General features: G+C 45.6%; 4 protein-coding genes across 6 annotated transcripts; 2 read left to right on the top strand and 2 right to left on the bottom strand.

Annotated features, from left to right (window-relative positions):
- Positions 1 to 3429: 3429 nt before the first annotated feature.
- slc43a1a (solute carrier family 43 member 1a) lies at positions 3430 to 18273 on the top strand. Of its 3 annotated transcripts, XR_008951948.1 has the most exons (16): positions 3433 to 3713; positions 6749 to 6907; positions 7354 to 7549; positions 8118 to 8173; positions 8758 to 8834; positions 13780 to 13872; positions 13982 to 14115; positions 14200 to 14327; positions 14453 to 14599; positions 14679 to 14714; positions 14792 to 14921; positions 15028 to 15148; positions 15262 to 15335; positions 15411 to 15534; positions 15693 to 16935; positions 16984 to 18273. XR_008951948.1 is itself a non-coding variant. In XM_057042503.1 (15 exons), the coding sequence occupies exons 2-15, from the start codon at positions 6754 to 6756 to the stop codon at positions 15888 to 15890; spliced, it is 1668 nt and encodes a 555-aa protein (XP_056898483.1). In that variant the 5' UTR covers positions 3430 to 3713; positions 6746 to 6753; the 3' UTR covers positions 15891 to 18273. The 3 variants fall into 3 exon arrangements, 2 of the variants coding, with proteins under 2 accessions (XP_056898483.1, XP_056898482.1); XM_057042503.1 differs by having other exon boundaries at positions 3430 to 3713; positions 6746 to 6907; positions 15693 to 18273; XM_057042502.1 differs by having other exon boundaries at positions 15693 to 18273.
- A 55-nt stretch (positions 18274 to 18328) lies between these two features.
- med19a (mediator complex subunit 19a) lies at positions 18329 to 20951 on the bottom strand. Its single transcript, XM_057042507.1, has 6 exons — positions 20591 to 20951; positions 20132 to 20254; positions 19469 to 19602; positions 19258 to 19354; positions 19087 to 19181; positions 18329 to 18626 (listed from the first exon to the last, which is right to left on the bottom strand). The coding sequence occupies exons 1-6, from the start codon at positions 20808 to 20810 to the stop codon at positions 18561 to 18563; spliced, it is 735 nt and encodes a 244-aa protein (XP_056898487.1). The 5' UTR covers positions 20811 to 20951; the 3' UTR covers positions 18329 to 18560.
- A 70-nt stretch (positions 20952 to 21021) lies between these two features.
- si:dkey-6i22.5 (polyamine-modulated factor 1) lies at positions 21022 to 22736 on the bottom strand. Its single transcript, XM_057042506.1, is given in 6 exon segments — positions 21022 to 21190; positions 21353 to 21548; positions 21682 to 21751; positions 21754 to 21781; positions 21874 to 21979; positions 22337 to 22736. Coding segments are annotated over 6 exon segments (783 nt in total). The 5' UTR covers positions 22654 to 22736; the 3' UTR covers positions 21022 to 21124.
- Positions 22702 to 25294, top strand: tmx2a (thioredoxin-related transmembrane protein 2a). The gene is made up of 8 exons (XM_057042504.1): positions 22702 to 22926; positions 23012 to 23072; positions 23567 to 23680; positions 23969 to 24045; positions 24150 to 24256; positions 24469 to 24534; positions 24655 to 24784; positions 24862 to 25294. The coding sequence occupies exons 1-8, from the start codon at positions 22738 to 22740 to the stop codon at positions 25012 to 25014; spliced, it is 897 nt and encodes a 298-aa protein (XP_056898484.1). The 5' UTR covers positions 22702 to 22737; the 3' UTR covers positions 25015 to 25294.
- The last annotated feature ends 10 nt before the right edge of the window (positions 25295 to 25304 follow it).

Raw genomic sequence — 25304 nt, 5'->3', positions numbered from 1 at the left:
GTCATCCTCCACCAGCCTGTCGCCAGTTTAGGCCTTTTCACAGACGGTGTTGTGTTTGCTAGCAGAATTTGTTGGAGTTTGACTGAATCCATTCTCCTCTCTACCTGTGAAATGTCCCCTGTGCCTCTGGCTGCAACATACCACCTCATCCACCCTGTGCACAACAGTTGGACGGGCCTTTCATGAAAGTCTGTGCCCGCTCTTCTCCAAACATGCTAATTGCAGCCAAAGAGTCAGAGTCCACAGGACTCGTTTCCAGATTGAATCAGGCTTGTTTCCATGTTCCTCTGCAACCCTTTGAAACTAAATTTTGTGGTGAGGATGCAGATTTTCTTCTGAGGACTCTTCCCCTTTCCCACGCCATAGTGTTGATAGTGCAAAGTGATAATAGCTGACCAGATTTATTAATAAATACTCAAGATTCTGCTCCCTTCTGATCGGAGAAGAGTGTTTAGGCTTCAGCAGCAGGGCTTTGAGAACGATGTAATTTCACTTTCAAATGCATCTTTTCCTGTGGGATAAGGTTGACGCCTGTCAGTCTGAAATCTCATTCCAAAAGCTCCAGGAATCAGCTGGTTTCCAGCCAGCAACGTTCTGTACATGTGGTGGAGGAACTCTGAATCTTCCAAGATGTTAGCGCCCTGCCAAAATCTCTCCAGGAGTAAACCATAAAGGAAAAAAACCAACAACTGCTGAGCGAGTCTGTTTCAGAGTCTGGGGGTCTTCACTCTTTCGACCTTGGCTTTGGTCAACATTCATGCGTCCACCAGCAACACGGAGGTGAAGACAATCGAGATTCATGGCAGAGCACCAAAACATAAACCACTGCTCACTGGGGAGGAAAACAAATGGGCCCCAGAACAAAAAAAATCACCCAGGTGATCCCTGAGAGGAAAAATGTCTTCCAGCAGATAAACAAAACCCCTCCTGTTTATGGCAGGGAGCAGATGGTTCCTTCATATGGATGCACAGGTCAGCATATCCGGATCCACCCACTTGAATTAAGCATCTGTGTCTTTCAACTCCAAACACTCAGATGAGATTGTGGAAGCACCAGACCTGCATGCTTCCATGTTGAAGATTTTGCAGTCAGTTGCACAAATTCTGAGCTAATTGATGGTTAAAAACTTTTCCGATTGCTGTTTGCTCGAGCTCCTCTCATGGCGCGGACCTACTGCCGCTGCCGACACCAGGACATCCACAAATATCCAAGGAGAAAAATTTAGCTGAGCAGCAAATATTTCTGCGTTGGCGACCAATGACCACGAGAGGGAGCCATCGGGAAGATTATCAACGATTCAGTAGATTTTTGCCCTCTGTCATAATTAGAATATTAGAATTACAATATTTTGCTTATTTACAGCCTGGTTTCATAAAATTTCCCGTCTCCCTTCAACTAATAAAATTTGTGCATCTTCATTTAATTAATTTGTGGTCCTTCAAGAAGTTGTTTTCCTTTTCTTTTTTTTACCCCACAGCCCTCTTAGGTTAGTTATCAACTTTACGCCACCTCGGATTCAGATTCACCTCAGAAGTTTTGTTTTTATTATTAAGTTTTAAACGTTTGCATTTGCTGGAATTATACCGCTGTTTCTCCAACAGAGGGCGCCTACTATTTCGTTTCCTGCCAACCAAAATTTATTCCCACAGAAGCTCCGAGATGAAGTCACAAGGATGAAATCCATCCAGCCACGTGACAGTTTCAATCACTAATACACTTCCTGCGCGTGTTTCCTCCACCTGAACATGAGGCAGGACTGAAATATTACATGACATAATCTAATAAAACCGATTTGGTTTGGTCATCGATGATGATTAGAAGTGAGGCGATAATCTCTCTGACCTCCATCTGTCATAATCTGTAACATGATCCAAATGTTCTGAAAGATGTTAATGAGGCAAATATCCCTCAGTCACATGTTTGGTCACCTTGGATGATTTCTAAATAACTTTGTTGTTGTTTTCTCACCACAATCCATTTCTGGGCGTTTATATTTGCTCCTGTTGCCTAAATGACTTCTCAACATTTCTGAAGTTATTGTTAAATCTGTGCGTCCTGCAGCTCCCAGCAGGACGGTGCATTCAGGAACACGGTGCACGGGTGTAGATTACCCCGGGTTTGCAGTTTGCAGGTGAGACTAAAGGTGGTATTTCCAGGTGCCCACAGCTGGAGCGCGCTCATTGAAATTCCAGGAGGATTATTTGATTAAGAATTTGGGGCAAAGGGTTCACAGATTTGCTCTCACAGCTGGAACAAACTTTTAATGAGTGACTGTCAGGAAGCATCAGTGACAAAGTACATTATGTTGAATTTTTTTCTTTGTGCCCCATTGGGGGGGCTATTTGAGAAGTGCATATAGGCAAGATTAAGGGTTTCATGTGGAACTGGGAGTTGGAAAAGGCTCCACAGAGAGAGTTTAATAAAGGAGGAGGCTTAATCTGATTTAAGATGATGAGCTCCACCACGTACTTAATAATTACGTTTTCTGCTGTACAAGGAAGAAGAATTATTAATATTATTATTATAACCATCAGGTATCACTGCTATTTTATATTTTACAATGATAATCTAATGATTTAAAGTTGCATGTAGTGTAGAAGGGGAGTTTCCCTCCAAAACGAGATCCCTTTCATCCATATTCCCCAATCACCTCCGGGGCATTTTAGATGTTAACATTTATTTACTCATCAGACTGATGCTACCTGATTTGCAGGCTACATGATGCTGGATATGAACCCAACACACCACCGGGACCCACAAGAAACAGTCTTTGAGGGCTCCCTAGTTTATCTTTGCATAACACGCGTCCATTTGCAGGCTTTACTTTGCAGGAGCACACACTGACTGCACCGTCTGACTGGTCCCTTTTAAGGTTTTACAGGCACCCTGTTGGGTTCTGGAGTAGCAGGACTGGGTCCTTCTGCTCCCTCTCATGCATATGCAGCAGCTCACGCGGAGTTTAATACACATCTTAACAAGTCCTTTCAATCGTCATAATACTCTGTGGATTTATGAAAACTTTAAAATAAATGAATAAATTAGTCAAAAACTTCTTCGTTTAGCGATTTATTCGTTTTATCACGCACTTAATTATTAACCTGCGTTTCAGTGCCATGTAACATTTTTTCTTTTGTGTTTCTTGCTTAAAGAGCTTCGACAACATGTTTAAAGCAGCATATGTTATTCGGGAGGAGAAAACTCAAGTTTGCATCTAAAAATCCCAAATGTGGAGCAGCTCATTTTGGCATTGGCTTTGAAAACGCGCAGCACGGTTATTACAGTTGTATTAACGATTAACAACTCCTGTAAACGGTCTCAGGTTCTCTTTTTTGAAAATGACTTGGTGGTTCCAGGCGCAGGATCCCTGCTGGACTCTCAGTGGGCGAGTGAAGACATATGTCCTGAGTGACGACTGAAGCGGCGGGGTGGCGACTAAAGTCAGATACATAGGAAAAAAGGGAGGGCATTAAAAGTCAAATTAGGAAAAGTAAGAAGGGTGCGTGTGTGTTGAAACCGGAGAGAGAGAGACAGAGTTGGGTCAGACGAAACCACCACCTAAAGAAAGTAGGGAAAACTTTTATTAGCGCCGGAACCGGAGGACAGCGAGCAACTGCGCCTTTGCCAGTTTAACCAGTTTAAAAAAAAATCGGCGCAGCGAACCAGGAAACAACTGGAAGCCTTTGCCCAATTTTGAGAAGAATCTTCAACTCAAGTAAGTGTGTGAATCCAACGTTTCCCCCCATTTTCCCGTCTCCCCCCTTTTTTCCGAGGCTTTGTCAGAGAGTCTGACTGTAAAATAACCACAGCGCGTCGAACCGCTCCACACGTGGCACGGAGCGCGACCCGGAGGGGGTCGGTCGGTCCGACCGGGAATGTCCGGCGAGGGGACATCAGGGAAAACGCGTGGGCAGAATGCGGGTGGAGGAAAAGAGGGTGGAAGGGTCGGCAAACCGCGCTCTTTTGGCACAGACCTCGGAGGCGCTCGCCTTCCTCTTTTATTGAGTGATAAACTCTCGCCTGCGTTTTTCCACGTGTCCCTAACAGGGACCGCATGGCTGTAGAATAATTATACTAATTTGTGGGACAGTAACCCCCCCGCCGCGGTAGGACGCGATGGTTTGGGGGAAATAAATATCCCTGACGTGTTTAAAGACGGCATTTAAAATCCGATAATGCAGGAATTAGGGGACAATAGTCGCGTCAGTAAATAAAAGGAGAGGAAACTTTGTGTATACACGTTTATTTGGGTCATCTTTTAGAATAATGCATCTTTAAGTAATCTTCTGTTGGCCTAGATTAAAATTATTTTTTACACATAAGAATCTCGGTACGTTCATTTTACATCTATGTTTGTACTGTTCAAATTATCATTATTTATGATTTGCATCTAAATTATTCAGCATTATTCCATGTCTCTTTTTGCCACTGGAAAGAGATTGAGCATGAATACCCACCACTGTGTGGGGTTATTTTTATGGTCCCGTGTGGTTGAACATGTAGTTCTGACATTACGCACAGCACTTGAACGCGGCGGCTGACTTGCTCCAGCCCGACCATGCCAGTAACCGGACCCGGCCTGAGGTCATGCCTACAGAGAGACAGCTGTTGGCCGCCCGGGCAGCCTCGGGGGTTGCGTTTTTCGGACTCCTCAGGTGGGACAGGGGCTCCCAGAGCGTATGGTTTATTTTCTCTAAAACTTGTGAGAATAAAGAGTTTGCCTCACAGTCCTTTGTGTCCTGCTGAGGTTGATAAACACGACTGGTCAAGGTCAAAAGCGTCCCCGTGGGGAAAAAAGAGCTGGACAGCAAGGAGCCAAACATGAAAGAAATGACACGGACACGATGTTTTTAAAATTCCCACTGATTGCTGTGTCAATATCAAATACTCCTGCGCATGCCCACAATAAAGGATTCCATGGAGAAACATTGCATCATTCAGTGTCCAGAGCTCAGGTAAGCTCTATTTTGGGAACTTCTTTATATGGCACCCCTCCCAGATGAGCTTCACCGGCTCCGACTGCTCACACACACACACACACACACACACACACACACGTTTCGCAGTGCTACAATAAAGACTAACAACTGTCTGTCAACTGTAAAAGACGTTTCCTTTCGGGGACGGTTGCCTGCTTGCTGGTCTTTGTCACGTGTTGACTTTCCTGTGTCACAACACCAAGTTAGCCCTCATTAACAAGGAAGTCTTACATTCATGACAGCATGCCATCGTCCATGTAACCGCCACCGTGAACAGAACGGGAGGGAAGCGCAGAGGAAGACCGTTAGTTTGACGATGAAGACCAGCTAGAACGCGCTCCCTGACTGACTGAATGCCACAGTGCATGTGCAGCACCGACTTAGCAGCAATGTGTTGGCAACGTGTATTTTTTTTGCTCCGCAACAGCGTAAATCCATCCCATGTGACCGCGGCCTGCATACTTGGGGCTGCGCGTCTCGTCTGAAAGGCTGCTGTGTCTGTGTACATTTCTTTGTCGAGTGTCTTTTGGCATAATCAGACGATTGTAAGTTTTAGATATAGGAACCATGGGAAATGTCCTTAAAACTGGTCATTTTTCACATTTTTCTACAGAATGCATGCAAAAAATGCATTTATGTTCTTCATTACTGTTATAAAACTGGTAAAAGACTTGAAAGACACAATGGGATAGTGTGTGTGTGCGTGTGCGTGTGTGTACTGAACAGCCTTTCGACATGGGGTGTCACTTACATCGAAATCCTCCCTGTTCAAACTCTTTTCAGGACAAAAGCAGTTCAGTGGGCCATGGGTAATCGCATTATGTGCACGCCGTATAAGCACACACAAAGAGTCAAATCTGTCCTATTAGATCTCCCCTATTTCTCCTGACACACACACACACACACACACACACACACACACACAGAGGCACACGCTCCTCATTGACACCCTCATTAGGGACTACTCCAATAGTGTTTCCTGTCTGGGGCATTGACAGAAGCCCCTTCGCCTCCTTCCTGTCTCACATCAAACTGCTGAGATTTTCCCTCCCTCAGTTTGCACAGGTCACCCACAGAGTAGCTGAGATCTTGCTGATATACAGTATTCTAGGTGTGTGTTTGTGTGTGTGTTCTGGGTGGTCGTGACCAACTTTATCGCACTCAGTCATATTATAGATTTTTCCAATTGTTTATACAGAAGTTGTGTTTCTACTCACTTTGACCCTCTGTGTGTCTCAGCGACACAAACTAATGTCTTTATTTAACGGATACAACCGCATTGTTCAAGATCGGGACACACAAGCGCTGTGCATTATGCTCCGTGATGAAAATATGTGTCTCCTAAAATACGGTCCAGGGGGAGGAAGGTGTCAAGCATCCTCCTGGCAGTTAGAAAACAATGCTAACTACAGCAGGAGGAAGTAAAAGAGAAATGCTGCAGGAGGGAAGCAGAACCTGCCATTTTAGTGCCACCGCTGAGCTACAAAAGCTAAATCGCAAGAACCAAACACAGAAAAAAAACCTGCATCTTGGCTGCATTTCAGCCGCAGATGTTTATGGAGGACACAATGACGTAGAATCCCACTGCTAATGCTAACAGCAAACAAAGGTGCGTCGCGCTAACTCCTGGGTGACTGACAAACCAGACCAGTGGATGTCAGACACCTGCATAACTGGCAACCCGCCAGTTAAGATTAACAACTGCCTTAACTGACCCTAACTTTCTGCCGCTGTCATTCTAATTGTGCCCTCCTCTCCCTCTGCCAAGCAGCTGCGATGGCGCCCTCTCTGGTGCAGGCCTACAGGAGGCGCTGGTGGATGGCGGTGACGGCGGTCCTGGAAAACCTCCTGTGTTCGGCTGTGCTTCTGGGCTGGGGGTCGCTGCTCATCATGCTGAAGAGGGAAGGCTTCTACTCCCACCTGTGTTCAGGTAACGGCTGTGTGGACATTTAAAATATGGCATCACAACTGGAAAACACGCCGGCACTCCTGGCACACAAGCACACGATTTCAGGACACATGTGTTAAAGCAAGAGTAAAATAAAATAATTATTTTAGCCCCATTTTGTTTAAAAAAAATGTCACAGAACAAACAGGTTCCTGTAAAACCTGTCTTCTCAATATTTGCTGACGTTGGAGCAGACATCCAGGGAGAAGAGAGGGGCTCTTCTGTGAGTTTGTGTGTTGCATCACAGACGTGTCCCACAATGTCACTGTAGCAACCAGTCATGCTGGGGGGTGCAATAATTTACAGTGGGAATGCAGATACCCAATAAGAAGTGGCAGAACACACTGTACTGTGCCAGTCTGGTTCCCAGCATGGACCCAAGAGTCCAAATATTCCCCCGTAACCATGCCCCCCAACCTTCCTCACAGAGAACGATTCGGTGGTCGTGTCCTTGGGCAACTCGTCCTCGGGCGACGAGGTGGACGAGTGGCTCAGCTGTGTGGACCAGGAAGAGATGCTGAATTTGGGTTTCACCATCGGCTCCTTCCTGCTGAGCGCCACCACGCTTCCGCTTGGCATCCTTATGGACAAGTTTGGGCCACGCCCCATCCGCCTGGTGGGAAGGTAAAGTCATGGCCCGCACATCGCCAGCAGGGTGAAACGGCTCAATACACACTTCTGTATGCTGATCTATAATGTTCCCAGAAGACATAAACTCTATTTATCAGGAATAAATCACACTCAGCGGATGAGACCAGGCAGCAGAGTAAAAATCTAGAACTGGAGAAAAGTCCCTGTCGGCTGTGACAGCGAGTTAATGGGGCTGTAGTAAAAGGGGAGAAAGAAGATGGACTACATTTCACAGATGGGCGTAGGAGGATTTTCCGGTAAATTCAGTAAATGTATGTTGTAGTAAAACATTCTTGCTTGGGTGTCAGAGTAGGGGAAATAGAAGTATGTAAATTATGCAGCCGCACGCAGAAATAATGATCACAGAAGCTGCACGCACACACCCACACACAAACACGCACAAACACGCACAGGACGAGACACACCTTTTACTCACACTCACAGCTAGAGGCCATTCAGAGATCACACCGGTGTGCTGTCTGGAATGGAGGCGTTATCCTGTAAAACCCAGTGAAATACAGGCGTTCCAGTAACAGCAGCATGGTGGCTTTTTGTCTTCCAGCTCCTGCTTCGGTCTGTCCTGCGTCATCATGGCCGCCTCCGCCTACGACCCTCACGGTGAGTCCAAGCACGTGCTGAACAAACACAAGCGCTGTTCCCTCTGTTCTTGTTTAACATCAAACACGTTTCCCTCCATGATGAAGCACAGTAGTGCTTTCAGTCGCGCTGACCCACTTTACCTGTTCCTGAGGAGTAATGAACCTGATGTTGAGCCCTTTTTCTCCAGTAAAAATGTTCTTTTGCTGGACGTGAACTGCTGCAGAGAAGTCTCATCTACATTTGACAGAAAGTCAAAGCAGCATTTGGAGGAGCTGTGATTGATTTGAGCTGTTAATACATTATTTTGCTAATGTAAATGATAATATGGGCAGGAGCCCATAAAGTGGTGAGACTCAGACTACTTTTAACAGAAACGTTGTATCAGCATCTATTCTTCCAACATTAAGTGATGTTTTCTTTTAAAGTAAACAGGAGGTGAGAAATTTTAGATTAATATGATAACATGTATTAAATGTTAGGGCGCCGTTAGGGCGTTTCATTAGGCTTGTTTTCCTTAAAATAGCACTTTTTAAGTGTCTCTGCTTAGAGAGTAAATGCTGCTTTTGAGTTCATTGCATTTACAGATCTGATTTCATTTGCAGTGTTGTCAGCACTCATTTTCCTGGCGCTGTCCCTGAATGGCTTTGGAGGCATCTGCCTGACCTTCACTTCACTCACGGTGAGACACAACAACAAACAACAAACAGAGAAAAAAAAGTGATATTTGAACAGCCCAGGTCAAAACTGACTGAAATTGCAGGTCTGCAAGTACTTTCCATGTGTTTACAGAGCTTAAATCATGCTGTAACCTTGCCCCTCCCATCATTTAGAGCAGCCTATCTGGTATTTATAATTAACCCCGCTATGTGGGGTCTGTTACGGGCGCTGCAGCTAAAAGGAGGTTGTGTGTTCAAGGTCCTCGCTCATGACCATCACACCTGTGCCCCCTCCTTACGGTTCCATCAGTGGTGTTTTTAAATGTTTTACTGGGTGCAGTTTTTGGAGAATTTGTCACACGGTGGCTTTCAGATGACCCCCCCCCCCTTTAGGTTCATGGGCCTGACACTGCAGAAAGATCTGTGCTGTGGTTACATAAGGAATAGGCTGGGAAAATACTGATCCCAGAACTAACGGGCTGGACGGTTTTAGTAGCTGAGGTTCTCAGTGCAGCCGCTTGTCACAGCTGAGGAAACATGCGCGTCGTGACTGGGAGCTGTGTTTGTTTACAGGCATGTGTATCAGCATGTGATGTGTCAGCTGGTACCATTATTATCAAGTGCGTTTCTAGTTGATACCCTGTGTGGGCATGTGTGTGTGTGTGTGTATCTAAGTTGTACATGAAGTCCCTTCAGATGGAAGAGCTCCAATTCACATTTCAGCCAATGGCCTCCTCTGGTTGACACACACCCTCCCTGAAGTCCCGCCCCCTCACCTCTGTTCCAAACCTTAAAGGCCACACTTTCCCTTACCTGGCTTCCTTCCTTCCTTCCTTCCTTCCTTCCTTTGTTCTTGTCCTCTTATCTTCCTCCCCCCTGCTGCCCTACAGTCAGCAGAAAATCCCTGAAAACCCCTTTTTTTTTGCAACCCTGCACAACTCGTGGGTGAGCAAGGAGATGAACGCGGACCAGATATTTGGGATGATGAGCGTGGACGGACTTGGAATTACATGAGAAATTGAACCAAAAAAGGTTCAAATGCTAAACACATAAGTGCCAACCTGTTATCTCTCCTGACGTCTGACCTTGTCTTAAATGCCAGGAAACAACATGAAGTAACTGGCTTGAACATTATTAACATGAAAAAACAAACAGCTATTACGGGAATGAGCTGGTTGCACTGACTCAACAGTGACTGATTGTTTAAGCTTGCTCACAAGTTGTGTTCCCATTTTTGAGTTTGGAACCCTAACCAGAACCAGTGTCATGTTTCTGGGTATTTATACAGAAGGTTGTGTTTATGCCTCTGGCCGCCTGGTTTTAAAGGTGGCTTTTATTGTGGGAGGTTTGTTATTTGGTCAGGTGACGAGGGCGAGTGGGTGATGTACCCCGTCACGGTACAAATACAGCCCAGGAACAACTGATGGAACACAGCCCAAAACTTTGACCTGGCCCCTGAAACACCTCTCATCGTGGTCCAGTCGAATGTTATGTAATGGAACAGCGGAGAGAACAGAAGCTGACGGCCCACATGACCCAAGGAATCCACCCCCGGTGTCCTGCTGCCCGCTACCAGGGGACACACGCACACACAGGTCCCGTGTCCATTCCTGTGTCTTGACAATGTCAGAGCTGTTTTGATCGCTTTCAATCACATGCACACAAACTCTGTTGAGTAACTACCCTCCCATGTTTGTCCTGGTTTGACCTCAGTTCTGTTCCATTGGAAAAATAACAACAGCACCATTAAAGGAACTCCACACTCTTCACACACACACATGCACGCGCTCAGCTCACACCTACTAAGGCAGGACAGGACTCGTTCCTGCCTTTTTAGATTAGACCGCTCCACAAGCATTCCATTCCTTCTGTTCTGGGGCCATTTTGGTGCAACCAGCACTCTTTGTTCCTCCTAAATATGTGTCTTCCACGCTTGTAGACCTCCATAATCTCTCCCATCTGCTCTGGAAACAGCCAGAACAGTGGAGAGCCAGCAGACAGCTGGATAGATCACAACATGATGCAGGTTTGGAGGCGGGGAGAGCCAGAAATCATTGAATTCTGTGTAAAATGATGGAATGAAGAAATTACTTTATTGTTGATTATCAACAACTTTGTTGGGACTTTCTCTTTAGGTGAGCTTGATCATTCATTAGGTTTTTATGGGCTGCACATTTTTGAAGGTTTGCTTCCTTTTTTTTTACCATATTTCCTCTATCAGCTCAGGTTCTGCCTCAGACCAGAGCGGCCGGTGACGTAATGCAAGGGTGCAGTTAGTAAATGAGAGGCCTGCAGCCGCACATCTCAGAGGCTGTCGTTGTTTTTCCAGAACATTTGATCTGGTTCCTAAAAAAATGCTCTTCCCGCCTTCCTTTGATCTTTCTAATGCATATAAAATACACAAAATCAGCTCTCGGCTTGTCCATTGCAGCATGATAACCCGGTCATTATGGTTGCCACTGATCTGAAGCTTGGCTGTGTGTTTTTTTTGTTTATTTCCAAGTTCAAACGCTGTCAGAGAAGAGAGCATTGCCGCCTGCTGGAGTCTGGTCCCTGACACGCCTCTGTCATCACCCCGGTTAATTGATGATAGCGTCCATTGATTCACAGTGACTTTGTGTGAAACTGGAGCCGCGCGTGCGTCGCGCCAAGCCCGCGGGCCTCTGGGTTAAGTCTTGTGGTGTTGTGGAAATCTGCAGGGCTCAGGCGTCTGTTTAGGAGAACAAGCAGCGGAGATATGAATTGGAGGGAAGTGCCTGGTTGTAATAATCAGCGGTGGTTTAGAAAGATCCTGCTGGGATTTCCACAGAGAGGAGAGTCTGGTGGGGGGTGCACCTGTGGAAAGCCCTTTCCCCCTGGTTTTATTTTTTGCCCACTTCTTAGACTCGTGTTCCCCCGAGTTCTGCAGAACATCATCAAAAGCCTTTTTAAGCTGCCATTTAGCCTGTTCTTTCCAGTGATTAAGGTCTTAATTAAAGCCGGTGCCAAAGCCTTCCAACACCCGAGTGAGTGAGCACAGCAGGGGCTGAACTTATTAACTGTGACAGTTGAATGGTTTCACTTTTTGACACCGGTTGGCCCCCCTGCGCCCGACAAAAGTCCACATATCATTGATAATATCAACACTAGAAGTTTAGAGTCTCAAAATGTTGACCGCGTTCAGAATGATGAGGGAAAACAAGTCCTAAAAACAAGAAAGTGCAATTTTACCAAAGCCAGAGGGGTCTTCATGCACAGCCCTATTCTTCGTTTTCCACATAGCTGTAATATTTGGACATGTGTAAATGTAGGCGCTGCTGTCTCCGCTCACGTGTATCTGTTTCCTTCTGGTGGCATCGGCGGTCGGTGCATGTGCTGCATGCATTCCAGGAGTGAAATAAATATGTGTTTCATGCCAGAACACCGTGGTGAAAAACCACACCTGCTGTTGGCGCGCACGCACACACGTGCGCACGCTTCTCTGCCTCACATGTCGCCACGACACAGTGGCGTTGTTGCCTCTTGAGTGGGTCGACAGCTCACATGGCCGCAGAATATTTGCTCAAATGTTAGCGGGAGATGCGAGGTGTGAGTGTGTGTGTGTGTGTGGTGTGTGTGTGTGTGTGTGTGCGTGCGCTCACAGGGCCACAGAGCAGCTGTGAAGTATGTGGGTTTCTCAGAAGCCCTGAATGAGGACGTGTTATCCTTCTCTTCAATATTATGTTTACCTGAAAGTCTCTTGTGTGAGCTGTTGAAGTGACCCCATGCTTCGCACTACATTGCGCACACACACACACACACACACGCACATAGGCACACACTTTAACGTATAGCTTGCAGTCGCCACAGCTTTATCTCACATCCGGCCAACCGCCACACACGCGTATATCTGCATTCACACATAAGCTGTGAAGGCGTAATCTTTTGCATCGCACTGCACCCGTGAACCAACAGTCGCTCAAGGAATGTTCGGGCGGGGGTCACTCAGTTCTTCGACGCCCTCTAAAGGGCTGTGTAACCCGGGAAACTTGACCGTTCTCTTTTGTCTCAATCCATCTTGCAGTTTTGGGGGGCATCAATGCCTGTGACAGGTCGTCCAGCTCTCGTCCTCAAGCAGATGCAAAATTATGAAAGAATGGTATCGGTCTGGGGGACACAACTGCTTTTATTCAATGAAAATGGACACTGTGTGGTGAACTCTGACCCAGCGAGGAGATTAGGCGATGCTGGAGACGTTTGGAAACCCATTGTGGGTTTGCCATGCATCACACCTAAAATCCCTCACATGTGATTTTATAATCACAATTGACCCATTTAAAACTCAAAGGACACTGGGTGCGTTGGTGCCACAATAGGTCATTGTTAAGGACCTAAGCTTCTTACAACTGTAAATAGGTCAACCTAATATATGTGTTAGTGCCTGGTGCCTGCCACCTTGTCCCCTTTGCTGTGTGTCATGAGTGCCCTCAGACTGGAGGCCGAAAAGCCCCCTGAAGGTCATCAAGGGCCGGTGTCCACATTTTTTAATCCTACCACCACAGAATTGTTGAAAAAGGGAGCTTGAGGAGGGTGGATGCTCCTAAATTGGCTTAGCGCCACGTCTGAACCACGGCAAATGCCCAAACTGGGTCATGACTTGGTTCCTGCGTTCCTCAGGACATGACAGCTAATATTTTTAATGAGTCTGCTCTGCAGGGAGGGAGAAATGCAGTAGACCACAAACTCTGCAGGCAGGAACCGTTGGAAGAACCTTCTGAGTTTGGCTCAGTCCGGTGCAAGAGTCTGCCCCTGCTGCTCAGACAGGCGAACAGCACCTGGTTTAAAGCGGACCTAATGTTACATTTTATTTCATGAATCAACACTAAACGTCCCCCGTGAAGGGAAAAGGATGGAATTTGTCTTAAACTGTGTGTATTTGTTTTAGGGGTTTGACAGACACTGAACAAACAGAGTCTAATCTGTGGTGGTTTATTCTCTCTGCGCCTGCAGCTGCCCAACATGTTCGGTGCTCTGAGCTCAACCGTCATGTCTCTGATGATCGGCTCCTATGCCTCCTCTGCTGTCACCTTCCCGGGGGTCAAGGTGATTTACAATATCTGTATTCCACTTTATATGTACATGTAAGATAGCTTTGGTTCTCCTGCCGCCCACGCGCATGATTAAAGCGCCGTCTGTCCCGTCCTCCCCCCAGCTGATCTACGACGCAGGCCTCTCCTTCCAGGCGATCATGTGGGGGTGGGCCGGTCTCGCCGGCTTCGTCTTTTTTAACTGTTTCTTCAACTGGCCCACAGAAGGCTTCCCGACCCCCGATGAAGTCGACTACAGGTCAGCGCACCTGCCGCGTTTGTGAGGCGTTAGCATGGACGGAGGGATTTGACACATCTGTGTGTGTTTGTGGCCTTCTGACAGCAAAATCCTCACAATGCAAGAGATGCCCTCATCAGACCAGAAGGCCACCGAGGAGAGGCTGAAGCAGAAGAACGGAGACCTCCAACACTCTTTAGAGAAACTTCCCAATGGTCCTGAGCCTGCGCCCAGTAAGTCATCAGATGGTCCTGTTTTACTTTCTTTTAGGAGAAATGTATAGTTTCCATACGTGCCATCCATATTACACCCAGGCTTCTGGGTGGTGTAGCTAAGAGAACATCTTCTTCTCTCTCAGATTCCGTCCCTTTCCGACGGTCTGTCTTCTCTCCCATCTTCCTGTGGAGTCTGGTTACCATGGGAATGTCCCAGTTGAGAATCATCTTCTTCATGGGGGCGATGAACAAGATGCTGGAGTTTCTGGTCACCCACGGTGAAGAACATCGTAAGTGCTGAACCCTCAGCTGCCTTTCCAGGAAACCATCGATTTGAGTTGAGCTAATACGCCTGTTTTCCTGTCTCAGCATCAGAGCAGCTGATAATCGAAGCAGAGGAGAAAGGTGGGTGGTGTCAGCAGCTGGGGGGTGCTGGGGTTCTCCTGTTGTTCTTGTGTCTGACCTTCCGCTTCTCTCTTCAGTCAGTTTCTACTCGTCCATGTTCGGCACCCTGCAGCTGCTGTGCCTGGTCACGTGTCCGCTCATTGGATACATCATGGACTGGAAGATGAAGGAGTGTAATGTGGAGGGCAACTCTGGCACGGAGAAGAGGTACCCCCAGCATTGCTCACGGGGCAGTTACTCGTATTTGTGGGCTGATGGGTATTTTTAGTTTTCTGAAGAACAAAACCATAAATCAGCTGTTTGTCTTCATCAGTGGGCCCAAAAGAGACCCGAAGATCCAGAAAGTGACCAACGCCATGCGGGCCTTCATTCTCACCAACCTGCTGCTGATTATCTTTGGAATCTGCTGCCTAATTGACAGCCTCCCCCTGCAGGTAACACACACACACACACACACACACACACACACACACACACACACACACGTCATGAGTGTACACACATGACTGATATTAATCATTGGCTCTTTTCTGTTTCCCTCCTCCAGATCTTGACTTTTATCCTCCACACTATGGTCCGAGGCTTCATCCATTCCTGCTGCGGGGGCCTTTATGCTGCCGTGTGAGCGCTCTGGACATGATGTGTAACACAATCGGGCCGGGGGAGACCTGTAGTCACGCTAACTGTCTCCCACAGGTACCCATCCAACCACTTCGGCACGCTGACGGGCCTCCAGTCCATGATCAGCGCCGTGATCGCCCTGCTGCAGCAGCCTCTCTTCATCATCATGGTGGGGTCGCTACATGGAAACGCTTACTGGGTGAGTCAGACGCACACACACACACACACACACACACACACATATACAGGAGTCTTGCATGTAAATGGAAGAACAAAGTGTTTCAGGCGGTTTTCCTGACGACACAGTTTGATTTGATTTAATTACCGACACGCTTAAACTCCGGCGTCCTCTTTCAGATCAACTTCGGCCTGCTCATCCTCTCGCTGTCCGGTTTCCTGCTGCCGGCTTACCTGTTCTACCACCGTCGAAACCTGATTAGGGAAAAGGCGGCCCGCGACAAGCACGCTGCGGGACCGGAGGTCGAGGCACTGAACCACGCCGGGGCCAACGGTTACAAACCTCAAAGCAACGGCCTGACCGCCGTGGAGGCTTAGATCAACGCCACGGAGACGACACTCGCTGAAGGATCTACAAATGTGTTCTCATGAGCGCCACCACCAGTTTTAATTCTTCGTGGCCAAGTGCTGGTGCACGATTTATCACCACAAGCTGCATTCAGAGCCGATTTCAGATTAGTTTAAGGTTTGTGGTGTGAATCCTGTCCACCCCCAGACCTGACATCACCATCCTATAGGATGGTGGATATTGCAGTATTATATATTGCAAAACTTTTTGTCACCTTAACTAAATTTCTAGCGCAACACTTCTGCGTATGATGTGTTCGATCTAATGTTTTTTGTTTGGTCTGTTCATCTCACTTCTGTCACAAACAGACTGACACGAATGTTCTGTTGTTCCGAAGACGGCGTGGCGGGTAACACTGGGTTACAGGTCGTGCTGGTCTTTGGTAACCACACAGAAGGATAATTAGCAGCTAAAAATTAGCTTTACGTGTTTATGAGTGAATGTTGTATGCTCTGATTGATCCCTCTACCCCTGCCACTATCTTAAACACCAGTTTCTTTCTGTTTTGGGGGGTTTTAAGTCCATAAATTTGTAATTGTGTCGCATCACCTTTGCTGTACCGACCTCACCAGAAAGTGGATGCGTAGCGCCATCTAGTGGGCTGGGAAAAAATTTCAATTTTTATTCTGCAGCCCAAAGATCCAAGTTTGTTTTAGCTAAATTCACGAACAATTTACCATCAGGCGCGCTAAAAAAAGAGTCACAACAATAGTCAAAATTGTCAAGTTAGTATGAGCCAAAGCCATAGATCTTACAGACAAGCACATGCCTGCGGGCACAGCCCCGGGTCAGTTATCACAGTACTTGAAATAGGATCAAAACATTAATCTCAACTGTTGCTAACACCAAAGAATAACTTAAATGCATTAGCAATGTTACATGTGTTGCACCTGTATTGTTTGAAAACGTGTGAGAAAAGTAGTTCTTTGTGCTGTTTTACTGCACTCCGTTAAATAATAGCTACAACTATAATTATACATATTTATAAATAACACTACTACACCAACTCATGCTGTCATTTAGAGCCGATGGACATCAGACGTCCTGCCTGTAGATATTCAGTCATTAAGGAGTTTTCCTAGAGCTCGATGCAGATGCAGTGTGTTCGCTGTAGTTGTAGAGACACATCTACCTCCTCTGTATCTGTGCTTAGTCTCTCTGCAACCGACTCACCTGATGGTCCATCGGTTTCATTGTCATCGTACCTGAGGAAATATTGTGAGAACCGGATATTTCAAGTCGTGCCTTCATGCCCTCACATACTCGGATTTTTTTTATGTATGAATATAGGAAAGATGTGATGGAAAACTATGAGTAACCGACACACAGTGTGTGCGAATGTTACGAAACACTTTGTACTGCTTTATGCACAGAGATGTGTGTATAAAATATGTATTTAAGTGTCTTTTATACTCTAGCTTCAGTAGCGTTGAAAAGGGAAGTATTTGTTCAACTATCCTATTCGTCATTTTGTAGTAAGATAATTAAAATAATAGAAATGAATTAACGTTGGTGATTCAGCAGGTGTCCAAACTTTGCCAGTTTTTTTTTTCTCCCTTCCTTTTCAAAATCACTGACATGTAACAATCAAATTGTGTAAATACAAATGTGTTTTTCTGGTTTTCGTGATGCATTCAGCTCGCTTCATTGACGTAGGCGTGTACAGCGTTTCTGCCTCATATTCAATAATTTGTAGATCAAAAGAAAATGGCAGAACGGGCTTTGATGTGTTCTGACTACAGCTACGCTTTGATTTCCATATTAAGACAGGAAGATTCTTGTCACAGATTGAATTTGTTGCTGCTTTTTTTTAGTAGTTTTTAATGCTTGCCTGATGTATTAAAGACTCGGTGCCTGAAGACTAAACGCTGTTTAACTAGAAGATGTGAAGAATGATGAACCTCCCTCTGTAAACAAAAGCCATGTGCGGGGACTGTTGCTAGGTGATAGTACTGTATCTCACGTTTCCTCAGGACACCCAGGAGCAAATGAATAGGAATAAGCAACAGCATCAGTCCTGCAGCAAGAGTTCGGTCACCTTCTTTCAGATCATATTTCTATAACCCGTTTTGCTGATCTAGACCTAATCTGTGTTTGACTTTGATGGCTTTGAATGTTGCTTTTTGTTTTGCTGCAGAGGCCAAAGCACCAGGATCCAGCACCCCCCCCACGTGCTAGTCTTTAGGCCTCTGCTGTGGAAGTGATTGTAATCATGGCATTAAAGCTGAAATTAATCATGTACAGCAGCTCCTCTGTGTGCTCCTAGTGTTGCCGCGTCTCCATAAATGTACTCGTGTTTAATCCACATACTCTGCTTGTGCCTTTGATAAATAAATGTATGATTGGACAGAAGGTTCTGTGTTTCTGCAACAGCCACACCACACTGAATCAAATCCCCAGACAAACGCAAAGATAACCAAACTTTATTTTTGGCATTCTGATCAAAAGGTATCACAAACAAAAGGGGCGGGGCTTATGTACAGCGCAGTTACACAGTGGATGTGTGCCTGCTCCTTTCACACAGGAAACTCCATCCTCACATATTAAGCATACTCTCAACAATACAAGTATCTGTAAAATACACTTGGCCTCTTACAAAATGCCCATTCGCACACGTGCATCCATACAGTTCTTCCTTCCTATCTGAGGCTGCTGCTGTTGGGTTGTGATCCAGTGAGGCCAGGATGGTCCGGACTGTGGCGGTTCTGAAAGACGGACAGGCAGACAATTATGGCTTTATTCATTTAAATGTGACGCCGCTATAAATGTTTCCATGGCTGATCAAGGATGGGGCTTTATCAGCAAGAGCCTTCCTGACAGAATGTTTTCAGTCATCAGGGTCATGACCTTTGCGCTTGTTTCTGGTGTGGAGCCACAGGTCACTACCAGGTCAAACTCCAGTTAACAAGTCAAACCTGGGGCCCTGCAAATATGTGTCTTTTTCAGAACAGAAGCTTTTCAATTTCAAGTGGAAATGACCCAAATAGGATAATAGAAAGCCAGGATTAAAGCAGGACAACGTCCGATTTGGTCTGACTCTTCGAGATAGTAAAATGTTAAAGTCTTAAGGGAGTTTTACAGGTCACGGACAGCCTCGTAGCTCTGCATTGAACTAAATTCGGCTCTAAAAAACACAACTGATCAATTGCTGATGGGTTGTCTTACTTTCTTTTTCTTCTTGTCTTTCTTCTTTTTCTTGCGGTCAGGATCATCGTCCCTCTTTTTCTTCTTCTTCTTGGGATCAGTGTCTGATGGAGTTTCTTGAAGGTGTGACAGATGAAGGTTAGCGCTCTGAAAACACAACTTCCATTGCTGCTTAACTTCTGTATTCTGTACCTTGTGGTAATGGGTCCTGCGGTCGATGGTGTTTGTGCTTGTGTTTGCTCTTCTTCTTTGGAGGCTGTATGTGCATTAGTCTGTATTGTTCTGGGAGCTAAAGAAACACACAATAAACATTTATTGACAGCAGTAGCTTCTGTACGTTTATCCTGGAAACAGGTAGGTGTAACTTTAGAGAGTGTGTGTGTGTGGTGTATTGGAGTAGTACCGGGCCTGTGTGTAATCGGAAGCCTGTGAGCAGAGCCCCAGTCAGAGGGCTGAAGGAGTTCCCACAAACCGGAGGCTTATCGATCAGAGAACGCAGCGAGCTGCCATCCTGAGTGCCTGGACAGTCAATCATACCTGCAGCACAACAGGAAAAACACACACAAACAAATATAAGACACAAGCTCACTGAGATTAATGTGATTTTCTTCTGATCAAATTGTGAATACAAATGTGTTCAAAGGATGAGTTCTCTAACGTGGCATATGACCGACTGACTAATGGTCGTTTTGTTTTGGAATTAATTTGTGGATGCAGAGATGAATTCACAGCTGATTTTTATAGTGTACCCGGTCAGAGCCAGATCGCAACTGAGTCCTGACTGTTCATCATGATTCAAGACTGTAATTCTGGTAAACACTGAAAACATCCTATACAACATAGGAGGGAACTTGAAATGTTAAGGTTAAAAGTGTTTCTTAAGACATCATTTAGCTGGAGATTCAAATTTTCAGTGTTTATTATGATATTACAAAGATCAAGGCTGAATAATCTTGAAGTTATCGACATCATTGACCCCACACTTCCCCAGCTTGGGATCTGTCCATCATCACTGTTGTCCCCGTCTTTTCTAACTGGCTGTCGGGTTTCGATCGGTAAAACCTACCTGGCAATTCCGGTAGAAAGTTGCTGAGCTTCTCTTTCACCTTCTTCCCACAGAATTTGTTGTAGGCGTGCTCCAAGTTGTAGTGTGTGATGAGGTTAGTGTTTCCCGTTAGCTCGTTTCCCACTAAAAAGACAAAGATTTCTACCACTTTATGTCAGGTTGACTAGTGATCTAGTGTTTAGCGTTAGCCAAGGGACCGATTCTTGCTTCATGACATATCAATTTAACCTCACCAACTGGAACTTGAGTCTAAATAAAATGTTGATTTACAGAACGGGCAACACATAACTAAACGTCATAAACTATTGGTTGTTACATAAAGGGGATGGAATGTTTTCCTCCAACTGTTAGCTTGTTGGCTAGCACTAGCTAGCACTGTTTACAAACGGTGCTGCAACCGATTGAGAGCAGCCGTCAAAAATAACTCAAGCAGCCAAATATAAGTTAATTCAACTGTACCAGGAAGTTCTCGCAGTAGGTAAAAGGGTTCATTCATAGCTCCGGGTTTTCGAAGAGCAGGGCCTTCATCCCCGAGCTGTGGTGGCATCTGCGCCGCTAAAGGGACTTGACTTTGCGGCAGTGGCGGCGGAGGTTTGCTCGGTCCAAAACCCAGGGACGACGAGCCAGGTGGTCCCTGAGCTTCATTTTGTCCGAACAGAGTTGAAAACATTTCAGTCATATCTATCGGAAGTCATACATGTATACAACGTACAAAGAAGCCGCCGGTTTGTTCAGGCGTACATGGCCGAGCGCACTCCCGAGGAATCCACCGCAAACCGTCGGGCCTCCGACGTCTTCGTGATCTTCCGCCGGAGGCCTGCGTACCGTAATACCACACACAAACGCGCACGCAAAGTTTAGATCGCACCAGGAAATGCAGGCCACAGGTCTCCGGGTCTGGATTTTCCAGCTTTCAATTTTATTTTCTTTGGACAAACAGAGAATAACTAAATGATTATGTACAGTTTGGGCCTGCTGGTCTCCCTCCGACAGTCACACATCAAACACGTCGGCGGGAGAGAGAGAAGCCGCCAGCCTTTCAAACTCTGCGACTGATGCCTGCAGAGGAAAAATAAATAACAGAAGAGTTATTCTTTGTAGTTTCAGTACTGTTCTGTCATATTTGATGTCGAACAGCAGCATCTGCTCATGCTCAGAGGACATAAGTGTCTGTCACGCCTTTAAGATGTTTTTTCTATGTCTTCCGTGCTCTCTCCTCACCTTCCACTCATCAACTGTTGATGAAATACGCCGTTCGGTCTCAGCAATGCCCTCTCGACCAGCTTGAACCTTCTGTGCCAGTGCTGCATTTTCTGCCTGAATTTTTTTCAGCTCCACTCGCATGTAGGCTTCCTGCTTCTGAAAGTACGGCATCAAAAAACTGCAGAAATCCTGCTCGGGAATCCCACTGGGCCGCCTAAAAAGAACAAGGCAAATGATTGTCATCTTATGAATCTTGAGCTGCGACTTGTGTTAGATTAAAAATTCAGCTCATTTTAAAGTTATAGGATGAAAATAATGTAAAGATGCGAGTGATGGGGTTTACGGACCATGCAGGGTTTGGCCGGTCTTTGGCTGCACGCTCCAGTTTGTCCAGCTCATTCAGTTTGGCCTCCAACTGCCTTCTTCAACCAATTTGCAGATGTCATCCTAATTTTTTTTGTCATAATCGTTATTCACCAATAAAGGCAGACATTTTATTTTCTTATGTAATTCTATAAGCGCTGTAGCATTTGGTGCACCTGTATAGCTTTCTTTAGCTCCTCTATGAACTGCTTGTGAATGTTTTCCATCTTCTGAGGGTTCTTCTTGTAGAGTGGTCGGAACACGCTGGAAAATCTGTGGAAACTGAAGGAGAGACGGTCTCTGGAAGGCTGCAGTGAAGTGAACCCACAGGTCGATGCATGCAATGGTCTTCAAATCCGACCACCCGCATACAAGACGACCTGATAACGGTGCTTTGATAATAATTAACAGAGTTAGTTAAAAAATGACAGATAAAAACTCTCACCTGTCACTAATTTATGCAAAAAAGAGGTTTATAATTATCAACCAAACCGGTTTACAGCAGCTGACTGAAGAATCGTTGTAAAAACCATTTAGAGATCTTGATTTTTTCCTACCGTGATCTTATGACTGCAATTATAGTTTTGGACCTTTGCAACTATAACCATCAAGAGACGCTAAAAGACGAAGAAATATTACCTGGCGAGCTCGATGAACTTCTCCAGGCTCTTCTGCATCACCTTTTCGAACAGCTTGAACCTGTTAACCCGAGCTTCGCTCTCCTCGGACATCTTAACCCCGGATCCAGGCTTCGGCTCCTGAGAAGAAACATCGCCTGTTGCCTCCTTCGTTTGCTGGTGCTCAGATTCCTTGTCTGAGACATGTTGGCTTCCAGCAGGCTCTTGTGTTTCTACTTCGCTCTGCTCCATTTTCTGTTTACGTTTCACAAATCCCGCCAAATTCACCAAATCTACGGTGAGCAGGAGGGGACAAAAACAATCCCAAATCTGGCGCATGCGCAGTGGCGTCCGCTTGGCCACGACCTTAAATCCAGCTGTCACTCCCCCTCAAAGTCGTGCTCGCCAGTCATCGCAGCCAGAATGGGTTTAATCACGGGACTCTGCGCCTTTTTGTACCACTTACCGCAGATTTACAAATGGCTCCTGAAGCCGTATTATCTATTGTCGTTCTTCATGACCGTCGCATTCCTGGTGGTCCGAAAGGCTCCCGGGTTGTGCGAGCACCTGGCGACGGAACGCGAGGACGGGAACTCCTGCGACTTCGACTGGGTGAGAGAGCCTGGAGATCACTGCTGGCTTCATTCGCTTCTGCAGAGTCTTTTTGGTTTTCTTGCATTTATTTTATTTTTTACAGAGAGAAATAGAAATCCTGATGTTTCTCAGCGCAATAGTGATGATGAAGAACAGGAGAGCGAGTGAGTCACTCATATTTTAGTGTAAACTAACTCGTGTCATACAACTTGTTGACACTGTACACGGCCATGATCATCTCAACGGCTGAAGGGGAGCACATGCATGGGCTTATTTGACCTCAGTACCTTAAAACTCATTTCAGATGATCACCATTATTTTTAATCCAAATCCAATTGACGCAGGTGCAAAGGAAATGCAATTCAGTGAAGTTTTTGTATTAGTGCACTTCACTTGATGTACCAGAAATGGCTCTAAACAAGGCACTTTAGCACAGTTTTAGAGCCCATTGTCTGAGCTTATTGTGTAAACGTCACCCACAGCAGCACAACCACAGCAGCGACTCAAAGGTTGCGTCCTGCATTACTATCCAACTGAATGGGTATTTGTGATCTAGAGTGCAGCTGATGAGTAAACCCTCATTAAAGGGGAGTCAGAAAGTGCCGTGCTCATTGTGGAAAAGCTGCCCTGGTCTTGCATTTCATGGTTTCTTCCTCAGTCACACTGGAGCAGCACATAGGCAACGTGTTTCTGTTCAGCAAAGTGGCCAACGTCATCCTCTTCTTCAGGCTGGACATCAGGCTGGGCATCCTTTACCTCACGCTCTGTCTGGGTCAGTGGTCTTTCTGGATTTCGTCACAGAATTGTGCTTTTCAAGCATCATTAAAGTCTGGCTAATAAAATGGCTCTTTTAGCATCAGAGAGACCTGTTAAGGATTTTTATTTTCAGGAATATTAGATGTATATTTTTCATATCCAGGTATAGGCACCAAAGGGAAAACTCTTAATCAGCATAAATATAAATGAATAATCTTCATTTACAGGCCATTTCAGTATTGACGTCATTAATCATTTCAACTGGAATATTAAATGTTCCTTTTGTGTTTTTGCTTGTCTTAAGCATTCGTCATGACCTGTAAACCCCCCCTCTACATGGGTCCAGAGTACATCAAATACCTCAGTGACAAGACCATCGATGTGAGTAATATCTGACGTTTGATTATTGTGACTGACATTGAAGGTTTGTCATTCTGGGGTTTCATTTTGTCGATGCGTAACCTGACACTGTCTTGAATGGATAGGAGGAGTTACAGGGAGACAGTCGGGTCAGCTGGATCGTTGAATTCTACGCCAACTGGTCCTCCGAATGCCAGTCTTTTGCTCCGATCTTTGCCGATCTGTCTCTCAAGTAAGAGATCAAAGACATTCAGGATATCGAAGCCTGCAAGATCTCAGTTGGTTGAATTATCTGATAATTGTTGATATACTCACAGATGAATGCTGATAAGTGCATAATGAATTTAAACACTTTGACAGTATGCTTTTTTTGCTTGCAGTGAGGGTAACAGAATAAAATGTTAATTAAGCATCACTTGACTTTTTCTCTCATTTATTCTGCAGGTACAACTGTTCCGGTCTCAAGTTTGCGAAGGTGGACATCGGACGTTATGGAGAGGTTTCAAAGAGGTCACGCTTTTCTCTGCTGTCCCATTTGGCGTCTGATCTTGTTTTTCTGTAGTTTAACAGCACAATAATGTTTATGCTCATCTTTAGCGTACCGACTGTTAATTTGGATTGTTTGAGCAGGTACAAGGTCAGCGCCTCTCCTCTGGCCAAGCAGCTGCCCACTCTGGTGCTCTTCCAAGGAGGGCAAGAGATCATGAGACGTCCGATGGTGGATAATAAAGGCAGAGCTGTGTCTTGGACTTTCAACGAGGTTCGTCTGTTAATAATATTTAGGCGGTTGTACAGAAAAACATATAGATGGTTAATGTTTAGCGGTTTCATTTTTAGGAGAATATCATCCGAGAGTTTAACCTCAACGAGCTCTTCCAAAAATCAAAGAAAATGAACAAAGGTCGCGGCTTGATGGAGGAAAACGGCTCTGAACCACAAGAGGGCAGCAGTGACGCGACAATTCCTACAGAAAGCAAGAAAGACCAATAAAGGGAGGACAGCATGCATTGTCTGACGTTTTGCCTTAATGTAATCTCAAGCACGGACTATTTACCATCGGCGAAAGCACGTGTAGTACGGTAGTTGTTTGAGTGCTTACCGTGTGATACTTCGCTGCCATTTATGGCTTTTGACTGAATTACGTCTTAAACATGCATTTTTGTCAACATTGTGATTTTCCACTGCCTGTATTTGCACTGTATTTATCCATTTCGTATATTTCAAGAACACAACCAAAGAGCTGAAAGGGAATAAATGTATGCACAGTTAAGATTCTGAAC

The sequence above is a fragment of the Takifugu flavidus genome, chromosome 9 (assembly GCF_003711565.1).
Source record: "Takifugu flavidus isolate HTHZ2018 chromosome 9, ASM371156v2, whole genome shotgun sequence".
Taxonomy (NCBI): domain Eukaryota; kingdom Metazoa; phylum Chordata; class Actinopteri; order Tetraodontiformes; family Tetraodontidae; genus Takifugu; species Takifugu flavidus.
This window is presented reverse-complemented; position numbering and strand designations above follow the sequence as displayed.